The sequence below is a fragment of the Quercus lobata genome, chromosome 6 (genome assembly GCF_001633185.2).
Source record: "Quercus lobata isolate SW786 chromosome 6, ValleyOak3.0 Primary Assembly, whole genome shotgun sequence".
NCBI classification, from domain to species: Eukaryota; Viridiplantae; Streptophyta; class Magnoliopsida; order Fagales; family Fagaceae; genus Quercus; species Quercus lobata.
This window is the reverse complement of record NC_044909.1, coordinates 7,487,381-7,508,678: the sequence shown is the minus strand read 5'-3', so window position 1 is coordinate 7,508,678 and position 21,298 is coordinate 7,487,381. Positions and strand designations below refer to the sequence as shown.

Below are 21,298 nucleotides of genomic sequence, written 5' to 3'. Positions count from 1 at the left end.
TAAACATTATTATTTTTATTTGTTAGGACATATTTCTTAAATTAGGGGATAATATTTAACATACAAAAATTTAATTTAGATAATATTTATCATCTAAATTTTCAAAATTTTAATATTATTCTATCAAAATCTCAAGCTACAAAACTTGATTATTAAGGGATAAGCACAATCCAAATTCTTCAAGATTGATGTGGTTAATATAAATCTATTCCAAAAAATAATATATATCTCAAATAATTCGATAATCTCTATCTATTCCAAAAAATAGTATATATCTCCATTAATTTAATAATTTCTACGTGTATATATATATATATATCAAAATCCCTTATAGCTATCAACTACGTTCTCTTTCTCTTTTTTTTTTTTTAATTTTTAAATTTTTATATGTTACGTTATGTTGAATCAACTCTTTTTTTTTTTTCTTTTTTTTTCATATGACCTTTTTTTTAATTCCAATTTTTATGGGATAAAAACAAATACATTGATTAGATATCTTTAATTTCAATAAGATTTAAATGAATTATATTTCAAATGGAACTCTACCAATATATATAACCCTATATATCCTTTTTGGAGTGAAACTTATTTCAATACGTGAATACCTAAATTCCATAACAAAGCAGGTATACATTCTTTCTTCTTTTATTATTATTATTTTCATTTTGTTTATTTTCTTTAGTGTTATTATTGGTTTTTTGTCTTCATGTGATTTTAGTTAATAAATTCAAAACATTCGAAAACATTGTCAAGTTTCTAAAGGCTCATTCTTTATTTTTGTATTTTGTTTTTATTAAATTGATTAGGTTTTGTGTATTGGTTGCCTTTTGTTTAAACTAATTTTCTTAGCTTTTATCTAATTTACATGCTTAGGGTTAGGGTCTTAGAATTAATTAATGATTAAATATGGTTAGAATTAATAGATTAATTTTAACAATTTTCTTATTTTATTTTTATGTTACATCAAATTATCAAGATGTTCTACACGTGTATTCTTGAATTATCAACTTTAATTTTAATTTATAAAATTATCAAGATTATATTAATTTTAGATTTATCAATTGTTTAGTACGTTTTTTTAAAATAATTATCAATTTAGTATTCAATTTGGAATTATCAATTTAATTTAGTTTTAGAAAGAAATCTTACCCCTTATTTTAGTGAGATAATTATTTACACTTGATAATTTTTTCTTTTATCTTTATTGAATCTATTAAAACATATAATTATTTATACATTTATTTTATAAGTTTTTTTATAAAACCGTGCAACGCACGGGCCTATAACTAGTATTCTAATATTTTTACAACTATATTTTTTCTTTATTCTTGCAGGAGCAACCAACACTGGTAAATCTCTCTCTTCAACCCATTGTCAGTCACTTTCATCCCACTGCCAACCACCATCACTTGTAAAAAAAAAATAATAATAAAAGGTGTAAATGCACTTTTAGTCCTTATATTTTAGCTTTTTTCCATTTTGGTTCCTACATTTTAATTTTACCACTTTTAGTCCATAAACCAATTAATGCGTGTTATTTTTGTCCTTTCCGTCAGTCAACTGACGGAAATAGTTAAGGTGGTTGTCGGAGGAATTAAAATATTATAAAAAATGCCACATCAGCATCTAATTTTAAAAAAAAAAAATTATCAATTTTAACTAAATAAAAAAAGAAAAAATAGAATTAAAAACAATAAGAACACAAAAACAAACCCAAAACCAAACACAAACTCAAATTTAAAAACACAAATAACGCAAAAACAAACAAAAAAGAAGGAATTCAAACCCAGCTCAAACACAAATCCTATCCTCCAATAAGAACCTACTCCACCTCCCTATATAAACTCTCCCAAACCCACCAACCTCTTCGTCACATTTTTTTCATTGCAAGCTTTTTCACATTTCAAATCTCTCTCTAAAATTTTCACTCTCTCTCAAAAATCAATGGCACCCACAAAGGCAGAGAAGAAGCCAACGGAGAAGAAGCCAGTGGCGGCGGAGAAAGCTCCGGTGAAGGCTGAGAAGAAGATCTCAAAGGAAGGCGGTAGCGATTTGAAGAAGAAGAAGAAAGTTGTAAGGGTACTTTTTTTTAACACCTAATTTTATTTAAGTACCACCTATTTACTTTCAAATACACACATCCTATTCTATTTAAAACCCAAGAATACTTATATTTGGCAATATTTGAAAAGCCCATGATTCAAGTCCATGGCAAAACAATTTTATCAATAGAATTCAAATCCATAATCAAAACTCATGATTTAAACTCATGGCAATTTATCTATCCAAAAGCCTAATTCTTATTGGCAAAATCAAAGCCCAATTCTCATTGGTAAAATCAAAGTCCAATTCCCATTGGCAATATCAAAGCCCAATTTTCATTGGTGCTATTTTGTCATAAAAGAGCCCAAGATTATCAATACTTGGCAAAGAAAAAATATCATGGTAAAATATTACCATGGCAATCGTCTTATAAAAAAAACTCATTGGGAGTTATCTTGAAAATTATTTTCTCATATTATAAACCCATGAAATACATGGATATCATTTGCATCGCAACATCCATAATATATGTCTTTGACACTCATGGTAAACATTCAAACCCACAAGATCATTATTCAAGTTATAATGCGATTATTAGAAACCATGAACATTATTGCAACATGGAATTCATCAAAGTAAATATTATTTACAAAAGTATTTTGAAACTTTTCCTATTGTTTCAAACATTACAACCAATTGCCCAAAGGCCCATTGCATGTATTTATGAAAAACCCAAAAACATTTACTAATAAAAGTCCATGAGGAATGAAAACCCATGGCAACATGTGCACACAACCCAACCCATGTGAGCAAGTCTAAGCAAAAAGCACCAGCAGGAGGCAAAGGAGAGTGGGCAAATAGCCCTTGTTCGTTCCTAACAAAAAAAAAAACAACTAGGGACTCGTACAAGGGAACCAAGCCTTTTAAAGAATGGACTAAGAGCTGTTCCATCAGTTTTCTGCCACCCTCTACCTGACGTAAACAATACCCAAGGGCTGTCATATTAGCTGAAGTCAAAAGAATGAAGGGACTCCATCATCTTCCTCAAGACCGCACCTCCAGCGGAAGGGGAGCTGAAACCAAATTATACAAATTTCAACAAATTAATGCTATAAATGTTAAAAAACGTTCAAGACGTGATTCATGTGCCAAGCCCATGAATCCTAAGGGGGGAAAAATTGGGAACATGTGGTTTGTAGGGCATGAAAGGATCTCCAGCGGAACCCTCTGAAATGAGCTTAAACTTTGACACCTGGCTTGGAGTGTTGAATCCTACTTTCTAGGGTCCAAATCTCAGTTGCAACATTAGAATTCGCTCTTGATACACACCTCAATCACATTCATTAAGCTCAGCCCCAAAAAACATGGCATTTAATGCAAAGAACTCTAAAATCTCATCATTACCCAAAGAAGCAAGGCAGCCTCAAAAGCAAATCTCCCATTTTTAGGCCAAATCCAAGTTATTAATTCAGCTGTCTGGCTCCCCTGAATCAGAGCTACGTTTTTTGGATTCTTGTTAATTAATATTTCTCTAAAAACTCCATTATAAAAGCATAAGCATCTCAGGCCACAAACCAGCAGCTACTCCCTCTGAAACCCCTGGTCTATTTGCCATTTTGCTAATAGTTTAGCTCTCTTTAAACTCACTACTCATCCCTTCCGCCCACATTCCTCTAATCTCAGACATTCTTTCCCCCCCTTTACACAATCATAGCTCAAAAATGTCCTCCAACTAGTCACAAACAGCCTATTACTCATAAAAAGCTTCAATCTCAATATTAATCCTATCCCACTCACTCAAAATAGTCCACATTCACCTCATTCATGCCTTATGCATACATACTCACCAAAATCTTGGTTTAATACTTGCTGCATTGAGCTAGGGATCTTTCTTTCCCTTCATTCCATCATATTTTTCCTCTTTTATTTGTAACTATGGAGCCTTTAATCCTTGTTTATTATTATGATAAAGACCATAATGTTTTGAAAACTATGGAAGTTCTCCCTCATGTTGACTTAATAATAATAAGGAAAAAAAATATGATTTTTACCATGTAAACACACTTATTAACCTGAAATTACCCTACTGCTGGAGATAATACCATACCACTAGAGGACTGATTTGAACTATCGAACCAGGACCATTAATGTACTAATTAAGTATTGTAACTTGTTTTTCATTGGGCTTTTGTTGCTGTTTTGTCATGTGCAGCCTTTGTTTCTTGCTTGGATAGGCATTGTCATCACATTGAAAGCCTTTAGGTACCATTTCAAGAGCCCATAGTCGAGTTTCGACTTGGCTTCCCAACATCTTAGATAGAAGCATCAATTTCCCCCTCGACAAAAGTCAAGAAAAGCATTGAGACTTACAAGATCTACCTCTTCAAGGTTCTCAAACAGGCTCACCCCGATATTGGGATTTCGAGCAAGGCTATGGGAATCATGAACAGCTTCATCAACGATATCTTTAAGAAGCTCACCCAAGAGTCATCGTGATTGGCTCGATACATCTCCATTATCACGAGGAAGAGATGGGGTTTCTGAAGTCTCCGATCTACAAGCTAAGAGCATCTTGAACGGCGCTTGATCCACAAAAATGAGATATGGAGGTTAAAGGGCAAAACAGAGGGATGGAGCTGGTTTTGTGTTGGCATGGTTGAGCTGGGTTTGTGGTTGAGCAATCGATTATAATATTACAATATTCTGGGTTTGTGTTTGGTTCTGGGTTGGTTCTAGGTTTATGGTTGGTTATGGGTTTATGTTTGAGCTGGGTTTGTGGTTGAGCTGGGTTTGTGTTGAGCAATCAAGTTTTATTATAATATTCTTTTATGATTTTTATGTGTTTGATTTATGGGTTTGTATGATTTTTTTGGGTTTGTGCTCTTGTGTGTTCTACCATTTTGGGATTTTGAATTCCTTCTTTTTTGTTTGTTTTTGTGCTCTTTGTGTTTTTAAATTTGAGTTTACGTTGGGTTCTGGGTTTGTTTTTGTGTTCTTATAGTTTTTAATTATGTTTTTTCTTTTTTTATTTAGTTAAAATTGATAATATATATTTTTTAAATTAGATGCTGATGTGGCATTTTTTATAATATTTTAATTCCTCTAGCAGCCACCTTACCTATTTCCGTCAATTGACTGACGGAAATGACGAAAATAACACGCGTTAATTGGTTTAAGAACTAAAAGTGGTAAAATTAAAATATAGGGACCAAATGGAAAAAAGTCAAAATGTAGGGATTAAAAGTGCATTTACGCCAAAATAAAATAAGAAGATAATAGTGTGCCACCATCCACAACTCAACCCCACAACCCCTACAACCTGTATCAACACTGTTGTTGACACCTTATTTTGCAACCCGTATTTAACCTCACATGGAGGGTAAAGGGGTAATTTCACCTTGAAAATATGCATCTTGATTCTGGTCATTAGATCATTAATCTCATTTCACCAAAATGATCTTGATATTGTAATGATCAAATCGACTGGTCATGAGCCCTAATCGGACCAGCATATTGAAAGTTATCATCAAATCAAGTTTTAATGGCTAAGATACACTATCATAAATTGAGTCCGACTATATGTAATTATGAACAATTGATTTCAATTGGTTATAAGTATAATCAATTTGAGATCGATAATGTGTCATAATTTGGTTGGTTAGGACTACATTTTATAGTAAGGTTGCACACACCTAATTAACTAAATAGTTAAATATTAATTATTCAATGAGTAATTTGTACAATTATCTTTTAATTAGAGTAAATTTGGAACCAATTAAGTCTGAAATGGGAGTGATTGGAGCCATTTAATATTAATTGGGAGCTAATTTGGGACCTATTAATGTTAATTGTGCTGAAACCATTTTCTAACAAATGACTTTTGCTCACTATTTCATCGATATCTCTCATGATATTTTGAATCTGTGAATGAGGTTAATTTTCCCAGAAACTAGACATTCGGGGCTTCAATTTGGGCATAAGAATGAGACAATTTTGATCAAAATTGAGTCAGATATGATTTTTCAAAGTTGGCTCTACAGGCTGTTATAGTAGTTATGAGAAAACCGAACTTTTTTTGCTCCTCACTCTCATCAATCTCCACATTTAATACATCAGATTTCCCCAAAGGCTAAAATGAGGTCTAGGTTCATGATTCTTTGTCAACTCTCATTAAATGGTCTTCCATTCATATTTTCTCTATCACTACTATATAAATTTCACCTCTCCTTCATTCTAAGACACACAAAAACCCCATCTCTTCTCTTTTCTTGAGTTCTAGTGAAGTTGAGTAGTCTTGTCATATCTTGGTCTTCCTGAGACTTAAAGTATTGAGTGAGACTTACTCTCCCTCTCCTAACTCTTCTTTTCCTCCACCCTTAGGACCTCCATCAAGAGTCTCTTCCTCCACCATGTGGATCTTGCATGAAGGTATAATCTCTTTCCCTAATTGGTTTTTTATGTTGCCATGATGGAATTTAGGATTAAAGCATGATATTAATTATTTAAATTCCCTTGAATATGTTTGAATGTTCTTAATTGTTCCTATTTGTTTTTTACATGTTTTTAGTTGTTTATCACATGTTCATGCATATCACTAGATTTAATCTTAAATCCACACCAAAAATATGAAAAACATGTTTGTTTAATAATTCTTTCAAATCTTTGAATCTAAGTTAGCACATTCCACACACATTCACTATAATTTATTTTTTAATCCAAATGCAATGCTTGATAAATTGAATCAGGGTTTATCACATGCACACACATTAAATTCAACATGTAAATTGATTGACATATTGGATGATATGATATGAATGTTGACCACTATAGTCTAGAAGATCGGTTTCACCGGGCAAGGCGGGTGCCTAACACCTTCCTACCTTGTAACATAGCCTCCGAACTTAAATCAAGGGTTAGTAGATCAAATGCTTATCCATGTAATTTTTAATTTCTAGATTGTAACTAGGAAACAAAGTCATGTACTTTATCTTAGATTGTATCTAGGACCAAAGCCATGTAATTTTCCTAGAATCAATGTAAATTCAATTTCAAATTAATAAAATGAGGAATTTTTCAATTATGATTTTCTTATTTTTCCAATAATTAAATAAGTGACGACTTCATTGTAAAACCCTTAATTTAAAAGGGAAAATATAATTAGTTGAACCTCCATTTTGAGAGGCAACAACACGACTCCACACATTCACGTGGGTTTGGCCCGGCATTATATATAAAACGGGCCGAGGGCGCGGTCTCTCACAACTGCAAGTCTGCAACCTACAACCCACCGCCACAATCGCAACCCAAATTCAACTCAAAATCAAATTTCAACTCACAACCCGATCTTAAACTAAACCCACTAACCAATAAATCCACCCCAACGATCCACCACCACCAACAGCAAAAAATGACCCATCAGCAACAAAACAACCCACAAAAGCCACAAAACCCAACAACCTTAAATGCCAACACCGTTGCCGCTCTTAACCTCCACAACACGTCCACATCATCGCCAATCTTAGCCATCCTAATCTCAATGCATTTTGCTGAGAGTGTTTGAGTCGAAGGAGGTAGGCAAGAGAGGAGAAGAAGAGAAAAATAAGAAAAAAGAGAGAGAAACGGAGGCTGAAGAGCGAAAGAAGAAAGAGAAAATAGTATTTTAAGGAGAAGAAGAGAGAGAAATGGAATAAAATATTGTTTTTTTATCACTTTGGAGCTATAGTAAGAGTATTCACATCAAGAATGCGAAAAATGTCAAAAAACCAAATTTAACAACCAACACACAAAAATACTCCTACATCAGAGCTCTTAAATGCTAAAAAATTTGACACCTAGCTATAGTGCACTGCCATCTCTAGTAGCTCACTGTAGCCAAATTTATACTATATGTAACATGATTCTCTTATTTCAACTGGATTTTTATGTGGTTCAAAAATACCATTATTAATGAAGGGTAACTTCATTTAGAAATGAAATCATAAATGTCAAATAACAAATTTCATTTTGAATTCAAAAAGAGAATTCATAAAATTTATGATTTTTTTCCTTGAAACGTTCAAAAAAGAAATTACAGTTACTGCTTATCTCTAAAGTTTATAATTTTTATTTGTTTGAAAAATAAAAAATATATATTTCTAAATTATAATAGATGCGAATTATTAACCATTACCCAACAAAATAGAAGAGCCTCTGAGCACGCACATAAGCACGTATTCAGAGGATAGTGTTATAATAAAATAATGACAATTTATTAAAGCCCACACGTGCCTTTTTCTTTTCACTCAGCCTTAGGTTTGCTTCTCTCTCTCTGTTGTTCTCATCTTCTCCCTCTCTCCCTCTCATCTTCTCTCTCTCTTCTTTGTATTGTTCCTTCCCTTTCATCTTTTTTTTTTTTTTTTTTTTTTTTTTTTTTTTTTGTTTTTTTACTATGGAAAGGTTTGAAAGGTTGGATTTTGGATTTTGAGTTGGGGTTTGAAAGGTTGGATTTTGTGGTGGTTATTGGTTGATTTTGGTTATAGGCTATGGTGGTTCGGCGAGTATGGCTTTGGTTTGCGGTGGTTCCGGTTGTGATTGTGGGTCTTAGTGGTTTCGATTGTGGCTAATGGGTCTTCGGTTGTAATGTGGGTTTGATTTGGGTTTAGGTTTGAAATGTGGGTTTTGATTTATGTCGTGTGGTGATCGTGGCTAGTTGTGGTGGGTGGTGACTGTGTAGTGGGTGGGTTTGGTTTTTTCTTGGATGTGCAATGGGCGATGGTTGTGTAGTAAATGGTGGGTGGTGGGTGGTGGTTGTGCAGTTGATAGGTGGTTATGGCTTATGGGTGGCACAATGTAGTTAAAGGGGCTCCAGGTGCTCGCCTAGGCACTAAAGCGAGGTGAGGCACTAGAAAAGCGCCTTAAAGGCACTAAGGCGAGGCGCCTTTAGTGAGGTGCTCGCCTTTGGAGCCTAGGCGCTCACCCATGCATAATTTGTATGCAAGAGGCGAGTGCCTCAGTAAATTTGGGCATTTCAAAGCCACTAATGGCATGTTTTCTAAATTTAAAGAGGTGCAAGGTTGGTTTTAAACTTGTTATCCTTAGTGGGGAAGAGCTGTGAGCCACTAGTTCAAATAAATTAATAAAAAAAATAAGCATAAAACAAAAGATCCAAAAAGAAATATCGAGAAACACTCTTCTTCAACAACTTTCAGAGCAAAGCATTGATCATTCTTCTTCTAGGGTTTGGAAGAGAGGGTCCATTGAGAGTGGGCCAGTGGCTGCCAACAGATAACCAACATTAGGTAATTTTTTTTCTATTCTTTTAGTATTTTTTTTTTTTTACACTCTCTCACTACCTCAATGCCTTCAGCAACTCTTTCCTCTCTATTTCTTCTCTTTTTTTTTTCTTTTTTTTCCTTTACTCTTCTCTCTTGGACTCTCTGTCTCCAACAACTCTCTCCTCTCTGTTTTTTCTCTACTTTTTTTTCCCCTTTACCCTTCTCTCTTAGACTCTGATTGTCTCTAGCAATTATTTTCTCTTTGTTTTTTCTCTACTTTTTTTTCCCTTACCCTTCTCTCTTAAACTCTGACTATCTCCAGCAACTCTTCCTTCTCTGTTTTTTCTCTACTTTTTTTTTTCCTTTACCCTTCTCTCTCAGACTCCGACTGTCTCACAACAACTCTCCCTTATCTTTTTCTCTATTTTCTTTTCTTGTATTTTTCCCTTTTCTCGAACTCATTACTTCACTCAATTTTTAGAGCTTAAACCATAGTAAATGATACATAGCTAGCTTAATATAGAATCATATTAAATGTATTGTATTTGGTTTTATTTTTATATATGTAGAATGACTTTAGATAATGGGAAGAGAAAAGATCCGGGATGGAAATATAATTATTTAGCTAATGTTGAAGACAAAAATTCAGTGACTTGACTCTTTTGTAATAAAGTCAAAAAGGGAGGGATACATAGAGTAAAGAAACATCGAGTGGGAAATTTTAAAAACACTACAAAGTGTTTAAAATGTCATGATCATGTTAGAGAAGAGCTTGCACATTATATGAGTGAGAAGGAGAATTATGACAAGATGCCTGATTTTGATGATATAGATAATATGATTGAAATTGAGGATGTAGATGATGATGAGGTAGAGGAAGAAGAAGTTATCCAAAAAGGGAAAAAATCATGCTCTAGTAGGAGAGGGGTTGGCAGTAGGAGAGGGGTTGGCAGTAGCACCCAAGTGAAAATTGTGAAATTAATGTCAAATTCTAAAAAATTGAAAGGTCTCATAGATTCTTTTGTGACATTAAAGCCAGAAAAAGTGGTTGAGCTTAGGAAACATGGTAAGATGAAGCAAACTAACATCAAAGATAAATTTGACAAAGAGAAAAGAGCACAAGCTTGTCAGTATATTGGTCGGCTATTTTATCTAGCCGGTATACTATTCAATGATGCTTGCTTAGATAAATTTAAATGGGCAATTGAAGCTATTAGGCAGTATGGTCCAAATATGAAGCCTCTTAGTTACCATGAGTTAAGAGTTCCAATTCTCAAAAAGAAGGTGGCTTACACAAATGAGTTATTGAGTGATCACAAGGAATCAAAGGAATCTTAGAGGAAACATGGTTGTTCTATTATGTCTAATGGGTAGACTAGTAGAACCAATAGGACCTTGATGAACTTTTTGGTGAATTGCCCATCTAGAACCATGTTTGTGAAGTCAATTAATATATCATCTTTTATGAAAATTGGGGAAAAAACTTTCAAATTACTTGATGCATTTTAGATCAAATTGGGGAGGCTAATGTAGTATAAGTAGTATCGGATAATAGATCTAATTATGTGTTGGCTAGGAAGTTGTTGGAAGAAAAAAGGTCAAATTTGTATTGGACTCTATATGTTGCACATTGCATTGACCTTATATTGGAGGACATTGGAAAAATTCCTAGAATTGCAAAAACTTTGAAAAGAGCCATTCAATTAACTAGATATATCTACAACCATAGGAGTGTGTTAAATATGATGAGAGAATACACAAACCAAAGAGAGCTGGTTAGGGCTGGGAAAACTAGGTTTTGCGCTTCATATCTTACAATATAATCCATTTATAAGCAAAAGCGTAACCTAAGGCCATGTTTACTTCTAAGGAGTGGGTTCGTAGTAGATGGGCAAAGGAAGCAAATGTTAAACGAGCAATAGAAACAATTATGATGCATTCTTTTTGGAATATTATAGTTTACACTCTTAAAGTTATGGGCCCTCTTGTTCAAGTTCTTCGCCTTGTTGATAATGAGAAAAAACCAGCTATGGGTTACACATATGAGGCAATGGATAGGGCCAAAAAAGCTATTATAAAAGCTTTTAATGAGAATGAAGAAAGGTATTCAAATATTTTTAAAATCATTGATGAGAGATGGGAATGTCAACTACATCAGCCTTTGTATGCAGTGGGTCATTTCTTGAATCTAGAGTATTTTTATTTAGATTCTAAGATAGAGAAAAATGAAGAAATTACAACAGGATTATATGCTTGTATAGAAAGACTAGTTCCTAGAACCGAAATTTAGGATAAGATCATGCTTGAGCTATCCATGTATAAGAAAGCTGAAGGACTCTTTGGCATTCCATTGGGGAAAATATCATAAAAGACAAGGGTTCCAGGTAAGAAAGCATTTATGTCTAACTTAAAATTACTAGAACAATGACACTTTTTACAAATAAAAAATTTGACTTCTATGATATATCATATATTATTACTCATGCTTTTTTTTTTAACATAGCTGAATGGTGGAGTTTGTATGGGAGCTTAACTCTGAATTTGCAACAGTTAGCTATAATAATCTTGAGCTTGACTTGTAGTGCATGTGGTTGTGAGTGTAATTGGAGTGTGTTTGAGCAGGTGAGTTTTTAAGCATAATAAGTAGATTTTATCCCTTGATAAGCTACTTTATTTCATAGAAAATTCCAATGGTTTAATTATTTAGTAATAGTCTAATACTTAGTTTTTATAAATGCTTGTAGATTCACACAAAAAGAAGGAATAGACTTGCGCAAAAATAACTAAATGATCCGGTCTTTGTGAAGTATATCAAAAGATGAATGCACGATATGATAAGCATATTGTGCATAATGTGTAATTATCCAAACCTAAGGTTTGGGATGGAGTGTCATTTCCCCAAACCTCAAAGTAGGGGGATGTAATTATCCATTTGAAAAATATTTATGTTCAATATACAAAATTTTGTACATTTTTAAATAATGTGTACATTGAATATATAGAATTATATACATTGTTTGAAAAATTGTATATGTTGTTGAATGTGAAAAATTGTGTTCATTTGAAAAATGTGTATATTAAATGTACAGAATTGTGTACATTCTTTTAAATATTGTATGCATTGTAGATAATTGTGTACATTGTGCATTATTTTTTACATTTTTTGAAAAATATGTACATTTAATATATATATATATATAATTATTTACATATTTTCAAAATTTTGTGTACATTGAATATATAGATTTGTGTACATTTTTGAAAAATTGCACGTGTTGAATGTATACAAGTATGCAGTTTCTTTGAAAAATGTGTACATTGAACATATAGAATTATATGTATATATTATTTGATAATAAGATAGAAAATTAATACAATTAATTAATACAATAATGATGATATAAAGGGCAAAATAAGGAGAGAATTTTCTTCTAAGAGTGTTGAGGACTCTTTTTTTGCCCCCACATGGCATTACTTCATTGGCAGCTCATGCCACATCAACATATTATTATTTTTTGGGTAAAACTCTTTAAAGCCCAAAATAAGCTTATATCTCATGGATTGAGCCCACATGGCCCATAAGATCCTTACTTCAAGAGGCGGATTTATGGTCCACATTTTCTCTTCATTAATTGGGATCATAATTTCACGACATCATCAATATCAACATATGGATTGGGCTCAAGTAATGAATCAAAACTCACGGCCCATATTACCTCTCTTACACTCATGCAAGCGGCTTCTTCAAAAAAAGCCCATATTCACACAAAACCTAAGGTACATCATCTCATCTTCGGCTTATGATCCAAGCTTATGAGTCTCTTTAGGGAAGCTTTGGGAGTTGTGGTTTGGAGGGTCAAGAGGTATGTTTAGTAAAACTCCAGCGGTTTAAAATTGATAAAGAAACATGTTGCTTTGTGTGTTTTCTCCAACTCCCTAAACTCTGACGAGTCTGTGTGTAATGGGTAACATATGGTAAGCATCTCTTATCACATAGCACTTAAGATGATAAAACTCTCCATTGCTCTTTTCCTAAAACTTAATATTCATCATATAACAAATACTCAATATCTTCAACTATCTAAATGCTAAAAAAATAACTATTTATTCAACCTCCAGCTAATCCTATACAAATTTAGAAACTTCATTATATTATTCTACATAAATCTTATTACTACTTTTAACTAAAATCCACCTTAAGCACATGGCCTAATCTGATTGGCTATCTTTAATCTCCAAATATATAGAATATTTATGATATCTCTAAATACTTAGCTGCTGTTTGCCACAATCAAACCATATATTTCTCTACCAGCTGCCATAGCAAAGCATTAAATGCTCTTCTTGCTTACCAAGATTAAGTCACAACACAATAAGACCTTGACTAGATCTCCAATGCTTCTTTAGCTATCAACCAATCCTTTTATTACTTACTAAAAATGTGTTGTAATAGAACCTTAGACTAGAAACACAAACACCCAAAAAAGGAAATATTTCCAGCAGAACTCCAGCAGTGTGTTCAACACTTGACACCTGACTGGAAGTGATATCATCAGCCTTTTAATGCTCAAATCTCATCAGCCTGACATCTAACCTCATCTGCTTCTGGCCCAAACAATAGCTGTCTTATGACAGCTGTGATAGCTATCTCATGATAGTTGTCATAGCGTTTCCTGACAGCTAGGACAACTTTTTCAAAACAGATGTAACAGTTAACCCAGTAGCCTTGAAATTACAAATTCTTCCTCATTTGGCTAAAAACCAAAACCAACTAAAGAAACTATCTTTTTCATGTTAAAATACTTTTATTTTCTATTGCTTTTTCCCCAGCAGTTATTACCCAAAATAGCAAGAATACCTTAAAGCTAGACATACAATTTTTTTGTCAAATTTTAAGATAGATTTTCTAAAGATTCATTGCTAATTGGGATAAATTTTGGCTGAAATTATTTGCTAAAACCCCCCCCCTTAAACTTAGCTATAAATTGAACCTTTCATCAACACCTCAAGGGGACACACCAATGGAGAAGAACTCTCTCATAAACTTTCCTATTCTTTCTCCCTTTAATTATCTTCTTAAGCTCTTAATGAAGTTCTGAGCTTCTGAGTTTTTAGTTTCTAAATTAGAAATTAAACTCTTCAGCCCTTAGCTCATAAATGTCTTCATAAGCCCTCATCCATCCTCTAGCAAAAAATTCTAACAACATTATTAAACACACTACAACACCATTACTCTTCTCATACTCATTCTCTCACTCTCCATGTTCAGAAAATACATCTATCTTACTGCTCCTATCTCCAAATACCTAAACACATCTCCATACTTTTCTCTTTCAAAATCTTTCCTCTTGGAAAGCAACCTCTACAACTTTTCCAACAGTTATAATCTCATATTTTACTATATATAACCTCCATACCTCTCATACTTTCATATATCATACATATTACAAATACTACATCCCACAAAACATCTATATCTTTTACCATCTCCCTACTGCTCAAGAGATATCAAACACTCATATTAAAAACCCTTCTCATAGAAGGCATAAACTTCTTACTAAAGCCATTCTCATAGAAAGCACCAAGATCTCATATCAAAGCCCTTCTCATGGAAGGCATAGATCTATCTTACATAAAGCCCTTCTCTTAGAAGTCACAAATCCATCTTACAAAAAACCCTTCTCTTAGAAGGCACAAATACTCCATACAAAAGCTCTTCTCATGGAAGACAACACTATTCATAATTTCACAACAACTAAAAGAGCATTATCAATGGGGAAACTCATTTAAGTGCATGATAAGAGGGGCAAACTTAACCAGCCCCTACACACAGCTGAACATACTCTCTCTCCCTTCAGTTGCACCCATCTTGTAGTAATCATGGCAAATTGCCTTTCTATCGTTGGAGTCATTCTACTGGAATGCTATCAGCCCACTGATGCTACATAGCTGGAGCTACAAACCATACAAAGATAAATGACTTTACTTCCATATCTTTAAATTTACATCATTGAGTACATGATTACTTCACATTTATATACATATTACTTTATTTCAATAATTATTACAACTATTAATCAAAGCTATTATATCAAACATATATTATATATTTATTCAACCGTTATTGTGATTTTTAGACTTTGGGTTTTATGGTTTTGTAGGCCTAAAAGTACGCTGGTAGCCATTGGACCGCATGACCCAATGTTGAGTTCTGGACGCTACTCCCCAAACACAACTTGAGCCTAGCAAGCTCACCTCTCTAGCGGACAACATGTGGCCGAGTAACCGAAAAAGGCCTCCGAACAAAGAGTATTCACATTAGCCTCTCTAATTTAATATTTCAACAAAAAATTTTCTAAACTAAACCAAAACAAGCATGCATCAGTTTTACTAAATTAACTAAAGTTTTAACGAGTATAGTTTCATTGTTATGTGTAGTAAGGCTCTATCATCGCTACATGAAAAGATATATATATATATATATATTTTATTCAATTTTAGACTTTCTCTCCTCGTATCTCTCTTCTCTCTTCCTCTCTCTCTCTCCCTGCCTGACTCTTTCTCATCTCCCTCTCTTTCCTCAACAGATCGTCTCTCCTTTCTCTTCGACTGATTGAGGCAGTAGACCAATGGTGGTGCGGTGGTGTTTTTGGTGGGTGCAGAGGTAAATCGGTGATGTTATCGATAAAGTATTAAGGTTGATGTATGTGTATAAAAATAATAGATAACTAAACTAGAAAAAGTAAGGGTATGTTTGATAACTATTTTTTCCCCTTATTTTCTGTTTCCAAAAACAATTTTCTATTTTTGAGACTAAAAAGCTTGTTTGGTAACCCAAAATGAACGGAAAAAAAAAAAAAACTGTTCTCAAAACTCAATTTATGGAAGAAACTAAAAATATGTAAAAGACTGTTTTCAGTTTCTTATTTTCAAAAGTCAATGAAAATACGCATTTAATTTAATGAATTTATCTCATTTAATGAGTTAGTATTAAAGTTTAAATCCTAATAACAATATATTATAGTATTTTCTATTTTTTTTCTTCAAAAAACTTTTTTTTTTTTAATTTCAACTAACCAAACATGTTTTTACTTTAAAAAAATATAAGAAATTTTTTTTTCTTTATATTTTCAAAAGCAATTTTTTGAAAATAAAAAATAAAAATAGTTACCAAACGTAACCTAAAGTATTTTTAGTTTAGTTTAGTTAAAAGTTTGAGTAGATTTTTTTTTTTTTTTTTTTTTTTTGAGTAGATTGATGTGAATGCTCTAAACAAGTTATTTTGCCTAGTCGGTGTATAAATCCATAAGATCATACATACATACATACATACATACATACATATATATATATATATATATATATTAAAGCACACTATTCATTAATATAAAATTTTTTTGTTGAGAAATAATATTTTGATAAGAATTAAATAATTTAGTTATTATTATTTTTACCCTTTATTGGTAAACACTGTCAGTGTCACGCTAACAAAAACTAGGATGTCGCGTGTACGATCCTTAACTATAGTCAGCTCCTTTGCCCACTTCTTAACGCAAGCCTTCCGTTCCGTTCCGAACATCCCGTTTGCCCCTCTGGCTCCCTTCACGTGTCACAACTCCATTGGATGATTCTCATTCCATTTATTCTCAATTTTCCAATTTCCCACCGCAGAAGAAAGCCATGAAGCAATGGGAGCGTGTCCAAACCTCGATCCCAGACGATATTGCCTTCAAAATTGCTTCACTACTTCAGGTTCATTTTTCAACTCTCAAATTATTTTTCTTTTCAATTTTTTGAAAATATAATCATTTCATTTTTTAAATTTTTTATTTTTATTTTATAAATTAATTGAAGGTATCAGATGTTTGTGCCTTGGGTAGTTGCTGTCGGTTATGGAGGGAGTTGTGGGGGTCTGATTCCATATGGGAGTCTCTAGCAAAGGAAAGATGGCCTTCTCTCACACTATTCCATGCCTCTTCTTCTTCTTCCACTGTCATCAATGCCCCTATCTCCAAGGTTTCTCTACCTCAATTGTCCATGTTCCAATTTTATTTTCTGGGTTTTTATTATTAGTATTATTCGATAATGAAAACATTTCTGTCCCAGTTTAATAATTTCATCATAATTGAGTTTTTTTTTTTTTTTTTTTTCCTCTTATTGATTTTCCTCTTAGGAAATGATCTAATTTAATCATCTAACCATAATTTTGACACATGGGACAAGTTTGGTTCGTTAAGTGTGGAGTTTTTAAAATCATAACCATTTTATGATAAACTAGCCTCTTCGCAATAACTTAGAGGCTCTTCTAATTTTTTTTTTCCTTTCTAAGGAACAAAACTTTTCATTCATAATTTAATCATAACCATAATTCTAACACATGGGACAAGTTTGGTTCATTAAGTGTGGAGTTGTTAAAATCATAACCATTTTATGATAAATAAGTCTGGACTCTAGACAGAAATTTTTTCACAAAATTGTTTAGGCAAGTTGTGGGTTAATTGACAATTACTAAGAATTTGCCACTTGGAATTCAAGTGATAGCCTGGTTGTAATGGCATCATTTGGGATGCGCATGTCTTCCTCTCCCACTATCTACCTAAAAATTAAAAATAAAAAAGAACTTGCCACGTTAGTTGTGAAAAAGATTATATATGTAGAACTACTCCATATTTAAAACAAGCATTAAGTGGTATTATTTTGTTTTCCAGATGTTGATGACATGAAAAATTCTGAACCGTTTAGACTTTTAAGAAATTAATGGTGGAGTTACCCTAGGATCTTTAGAAAATCCTAATTTGTTTATTAACTTGTGGTTTAAAATGTGATACTTTACCAAAAGTATATTTACTTTTTAGTGTTTGTGATTTCATTCTAAACGATACCTCATCCTTGGCTTTTTTTTTTTTGGGGGGGGGGGGTGTTGAAACAAAATCATATGATTTAATCATTAATGCCTTCTGATCATGATCAAGCTTTCTCATGCTTTTATGTTGGTTCTTGGGTAGTTTAAATAATGTCATATTAAATTGCAATCTCTTTGTTTTTTTTTCTCTTGATTCTTGCTGCATCTCTTTCATACTTCCTATGTACATGGGTTGCACCCCTTTGCGCTCTTAATAAATATGTTTACTTATCCAAAAAGATGTAAAATTGCTGAAGGGATGGAAAGATTTTTACATAAAGAGGCACAAAGAGGTGGCAGGGAATGCTACTGCTGTTGCCAAGTTTGTGGAACTATGCTCACAGACTGAATCACTTGAGGTTGGAGACCATCTGAAAGCAATTGAAGACTTGTCGACCACACAGCTTGGTTTTAAGGATGTCCAAATGTTCCTGTTCAAACCTAAGTGCAATGTGCTGCTTAATTTGGTTGGCTTGCATTACTGCATACATTGGCTTGGAGTGCCGGTATTTACTCCTTGGCCTTTCCATTGTTCTGGATTGTTTAATTTCTATGTAATACTAATATGTTTATTTTGAGATATGCGAACACCTAGTAATGTAAAGAGAACTAAGGGTATTTAACTTTATAAAGATATTTGGGTTCAAAATTGAATCCAAGTAGCCATCACCGTTGACCAATGCTATGTCTGGTAGGAACTAGAGTGAGAAAATACAGACTTGTCTTAACAACTTATGAGAACTTAAATATTTTCATGCTAGGTGGTTGGGTGTTTCAATGAAATACTGGGATAATATGTTGGGTATTACAAGTTGTGTGTTAGGATTATTTCACATTTCATGAGAAACCCTCCTCATATGGTTTTGATTGCATTGGCAACATAAAATGTATACCAGATAATCAGGTAATCTGGCTAAAAGAAAAAGGCATTCAAGGTTTTTTTTACCTCTGGTTTCAATATAAGTTTCAAATTTTTTAACTGATTTTGATTACTAGGCTTGTGATGTGCTTAAGATAAACTGCAAAAACCAAATCTTGAAGATTTAATGTTGAATACGGACCAAGCTTAACTCCATCTGGAGATTTGGATGTGGCAGTAGAAAATCCATTTTAGTTATGGGCTCAAGCCCCTTTTAGTATACATAATGCTAAGAACTAATGAACCAAAAGATGCCAAGCTGGTCAGTTGCTTATCAAACTTAATGTACATGCTTGTGGTACTTGCATTTCTATTTATATTCGTGCTTCAATCCTTGAGTACTATTCTGGTTATGTGATTCACACTTGCTAGCTTTAGCTTTGGATGGTCAAGATCCTGATTTTGATTTTGGTATGTTAAAACTCATAATTGATAGGGTGAGTATGTCATCGAAGCACTTCAAAGTTGCAAGATTTCAGAGCGCCAAGTGTGTGTCAAATGGTGGAAGCTTGGCCGATGGTTTTATGGCTTTCGTATGCGGGATGAGTCTCATTCTTGTTGGGTCTCTCTGGCAGATCTTGCAATGGCCAAAGAACCAGAGGTTCTTGTAGTGCTTCAGCGAGGAGCTATTCATGAGGTTTTAAGGGTTCAGATATCTGTTGCTAATCCCACATGCACTCCCTGGTCTTGCCAAAGTACACAAACACAGAATTAGACAATGCAGCAATAAGCAGTTTCTTGTAAAGATTATTTCAGAGCAATCCTTGTGGTAATGGCATTAATGTATTTTGACTTTAAAAAAAATGTTGTACCTGCGAATAAAGCACCCACTTCTGGGTAGGGATTTATGTAATTTGCTGTTTATGTATATCATCATACTCGTAAGTGCATATATGATGTTCCCAATGTATGATTTGTTTGGACTAATGTGATTCTTAGTCTTTGTATATCAGTGGGGCTAGCTTTTGTTCTAATGTTGGATAATCTCCTGTCATTGGTGAAGGTTTTTTTTCTTGTTTCACCGACAAACCATAGCTTGAAGGTAGCAACAAGACTTGCTGATTTTTGGTGATTGGATGCTCATCTTATAAAATCTATGAAAAATAAAGTAGGGAAAAAAAAAAATTTAGTGAAAATATGCGATCTTTCTTGAGATCTTTGGGTGAGCCTTGAGCCCAAGACAGCCTATGACTCCGATATTGGTTTCAGCCACACCATTCTAATCTGCAGATTGCTCTCTTAGCTTAACAACAATTAATCATTTTGTAAGCCACAAGAAGAATTTTAGCACAGTCCAATGCATCGAACAAATTCGTAAGCCACAACGGTCAGACTCAATAATGAATTCAGTGCGTCGGTAAAGAAAGTAGACTAATGTTCTTAAAGGTAAGCCCATGTGTCAATGTAGAGAAACTAAACCACTTACATGATTATAAAAAACTGAAAAATGCTACCAGCGGGACTGTGTTATGTTACATGAAACACCTTATGACACTGTCCATTGTCGTTCACATATGATGCAGAGCTTGATGTAAATAAGAAAGAACCTTTCACATTTCCGGTTCAAAACAACTGTGGTAAAATAAGGTTATTACCGAAGAAGATTCAAGGCTGTGAAAGGCAGGAAGTAAAGAGGGCAACTGATGTAACGAGTTTGATGAAGAGCCCAAAGGAACCAAATGATTTCTGGCTATGTTACCATTCTTTGTCACAGCCACGGATGTCAGTGTACAGTGTACCCGCACTGAATCGGCCTTGCTTTAGACATGAACATTGCTAGCTACTTTTCAACAAATCAATAAATCCTAAAAGCCGATTGAATAAGTCAAGCTAGTGTAACTGTGTTCGGAACCTGGGACTCTGGGAAAGGAGATTCATATGTTTCAACTATTCTTTTGGGAGTCATTATGTCCCACATGGAGTAAGTGAGAGAAGAGCAAAGCATAGACGATTGATAAAAGAAGAAGCAAGCAACGTTACAATTCATACCTTTCTCGGCCTTTTGGCTAAGATCAAGTGTAGTATCTGTTCTTATCAGTTTAATATCTGATATGTGGCCCATCGGGTCACACGATATTAAATTTATTTCTTGAGGGGAAGGGCCCACCACAGTAGCTTGCTACTGGGGCTCTTAAGCGTCGCCCAAGCGTTGCACTAAAGCTCGGGCCTGGTGCACCCCAC

The 21,298-nt window shown here is 33.6% G+C and overlaps 2 protein-coding genes and 1 non-coding gene across 4 annotated transcripts; all 3 read left to right on the top strand.

Annotated features, from left to right (window-relative positions):
* The first annotated feature begins 1,839 nt into the window (after window positions 1-1,839).
* LOC115951019 (probable histone H2B.3) lies at window positions 1,840-4,539 on the top strand. The gene is made up of 2 exons (XM_031068333.1): window positions 1,840-2,073; window positions 4,396-4,539. The coding sequence occupies exons 1-2, from the start codon at window positions 1,945-1,947 to the stop codon at window positions 4,537-4,539; spliced, it is 273 nt and encodes a 90-aa protein (XP_030924193.1). The 5' UTR covers window positions 1,840-1,944.
* Window positions 4,540-16,865: 12,326 nt separating this feature from the next.
* LOC115950827 lies at window positions 16,866-20,069 on the top strand. Of its 2 annotated transcripts, none has more exons than XM_031068081.1 (4): window positions 16,866-17,048; window positions 17,151-17,312; window positions 18,456-18,704; window positions 19,554-20,069. In XM_031068081.1, the coding sequence occupies exons 1-4, from the start codon at window positions 16,977-16,979 to the stop codon at window positions 19,830-19,832; spliced, it is 762 nt and encodes a 253-aa protein (XP_030923941.1). In that variant the 5' UTR covers window positions 16,866-16,976; the 3' UTR covers window positions 19,833-20,069. The 2 variants fall into 2 exon arrangements, with proteins under 2 accessions (XP_030923941.1, XP_030923942.1); XM_031068082.1 differs by having other exon boundaries at window positions 16,883-17,048; window positions 17,158-17,312.
* A 1,033-nt stretch (window positions 20,070-21,102) lies between these two features.
* Window positions 21,103-21,298, top strand: LOC115951078. Its single transcript, XR_004083214.1, has one exon. It is a non-coding gene; the product is annotated as a U2 spliceosomal RNA (small nuclear RNA).

Coding starts and splice junctions, on each gene's coding strand:
- LOC115950827 (XM_031068081.1), top strand. CDS start 16,977: ATGAAGCAATGGGAGCGTGTCCAAACCTCGATCCCAGACGATATTGCC. Junction 17,313..18,455: donor TCAATGCCCCTATCTCCAAG/GTTTCTCTACCT, acceptor AAATTGCTGAAG/GGATGGAAAGATTTTTACAT. Junction 18,705..19,553: donor TACATTGGCTTGGAGTGCCG/GTATTTACTCCT, acceptor CATAATTGATAG/GGTGAGTATGTCATCGAAGC.
- LOC115951019 (XM_031068333.1), top strand. CDS start 1,945: ATGGCACCCACAAAGGCAGAGAAGAAGCCAACGGAGAAGAAGCCAGTG. Junction 2,074..4,395: donor TGAAGAAGAAGAAGAAAGTT/GTAAGGGTACTT, acceptor ACAAAAGTCAAG/AAAAGCATTGAGACTTACAA.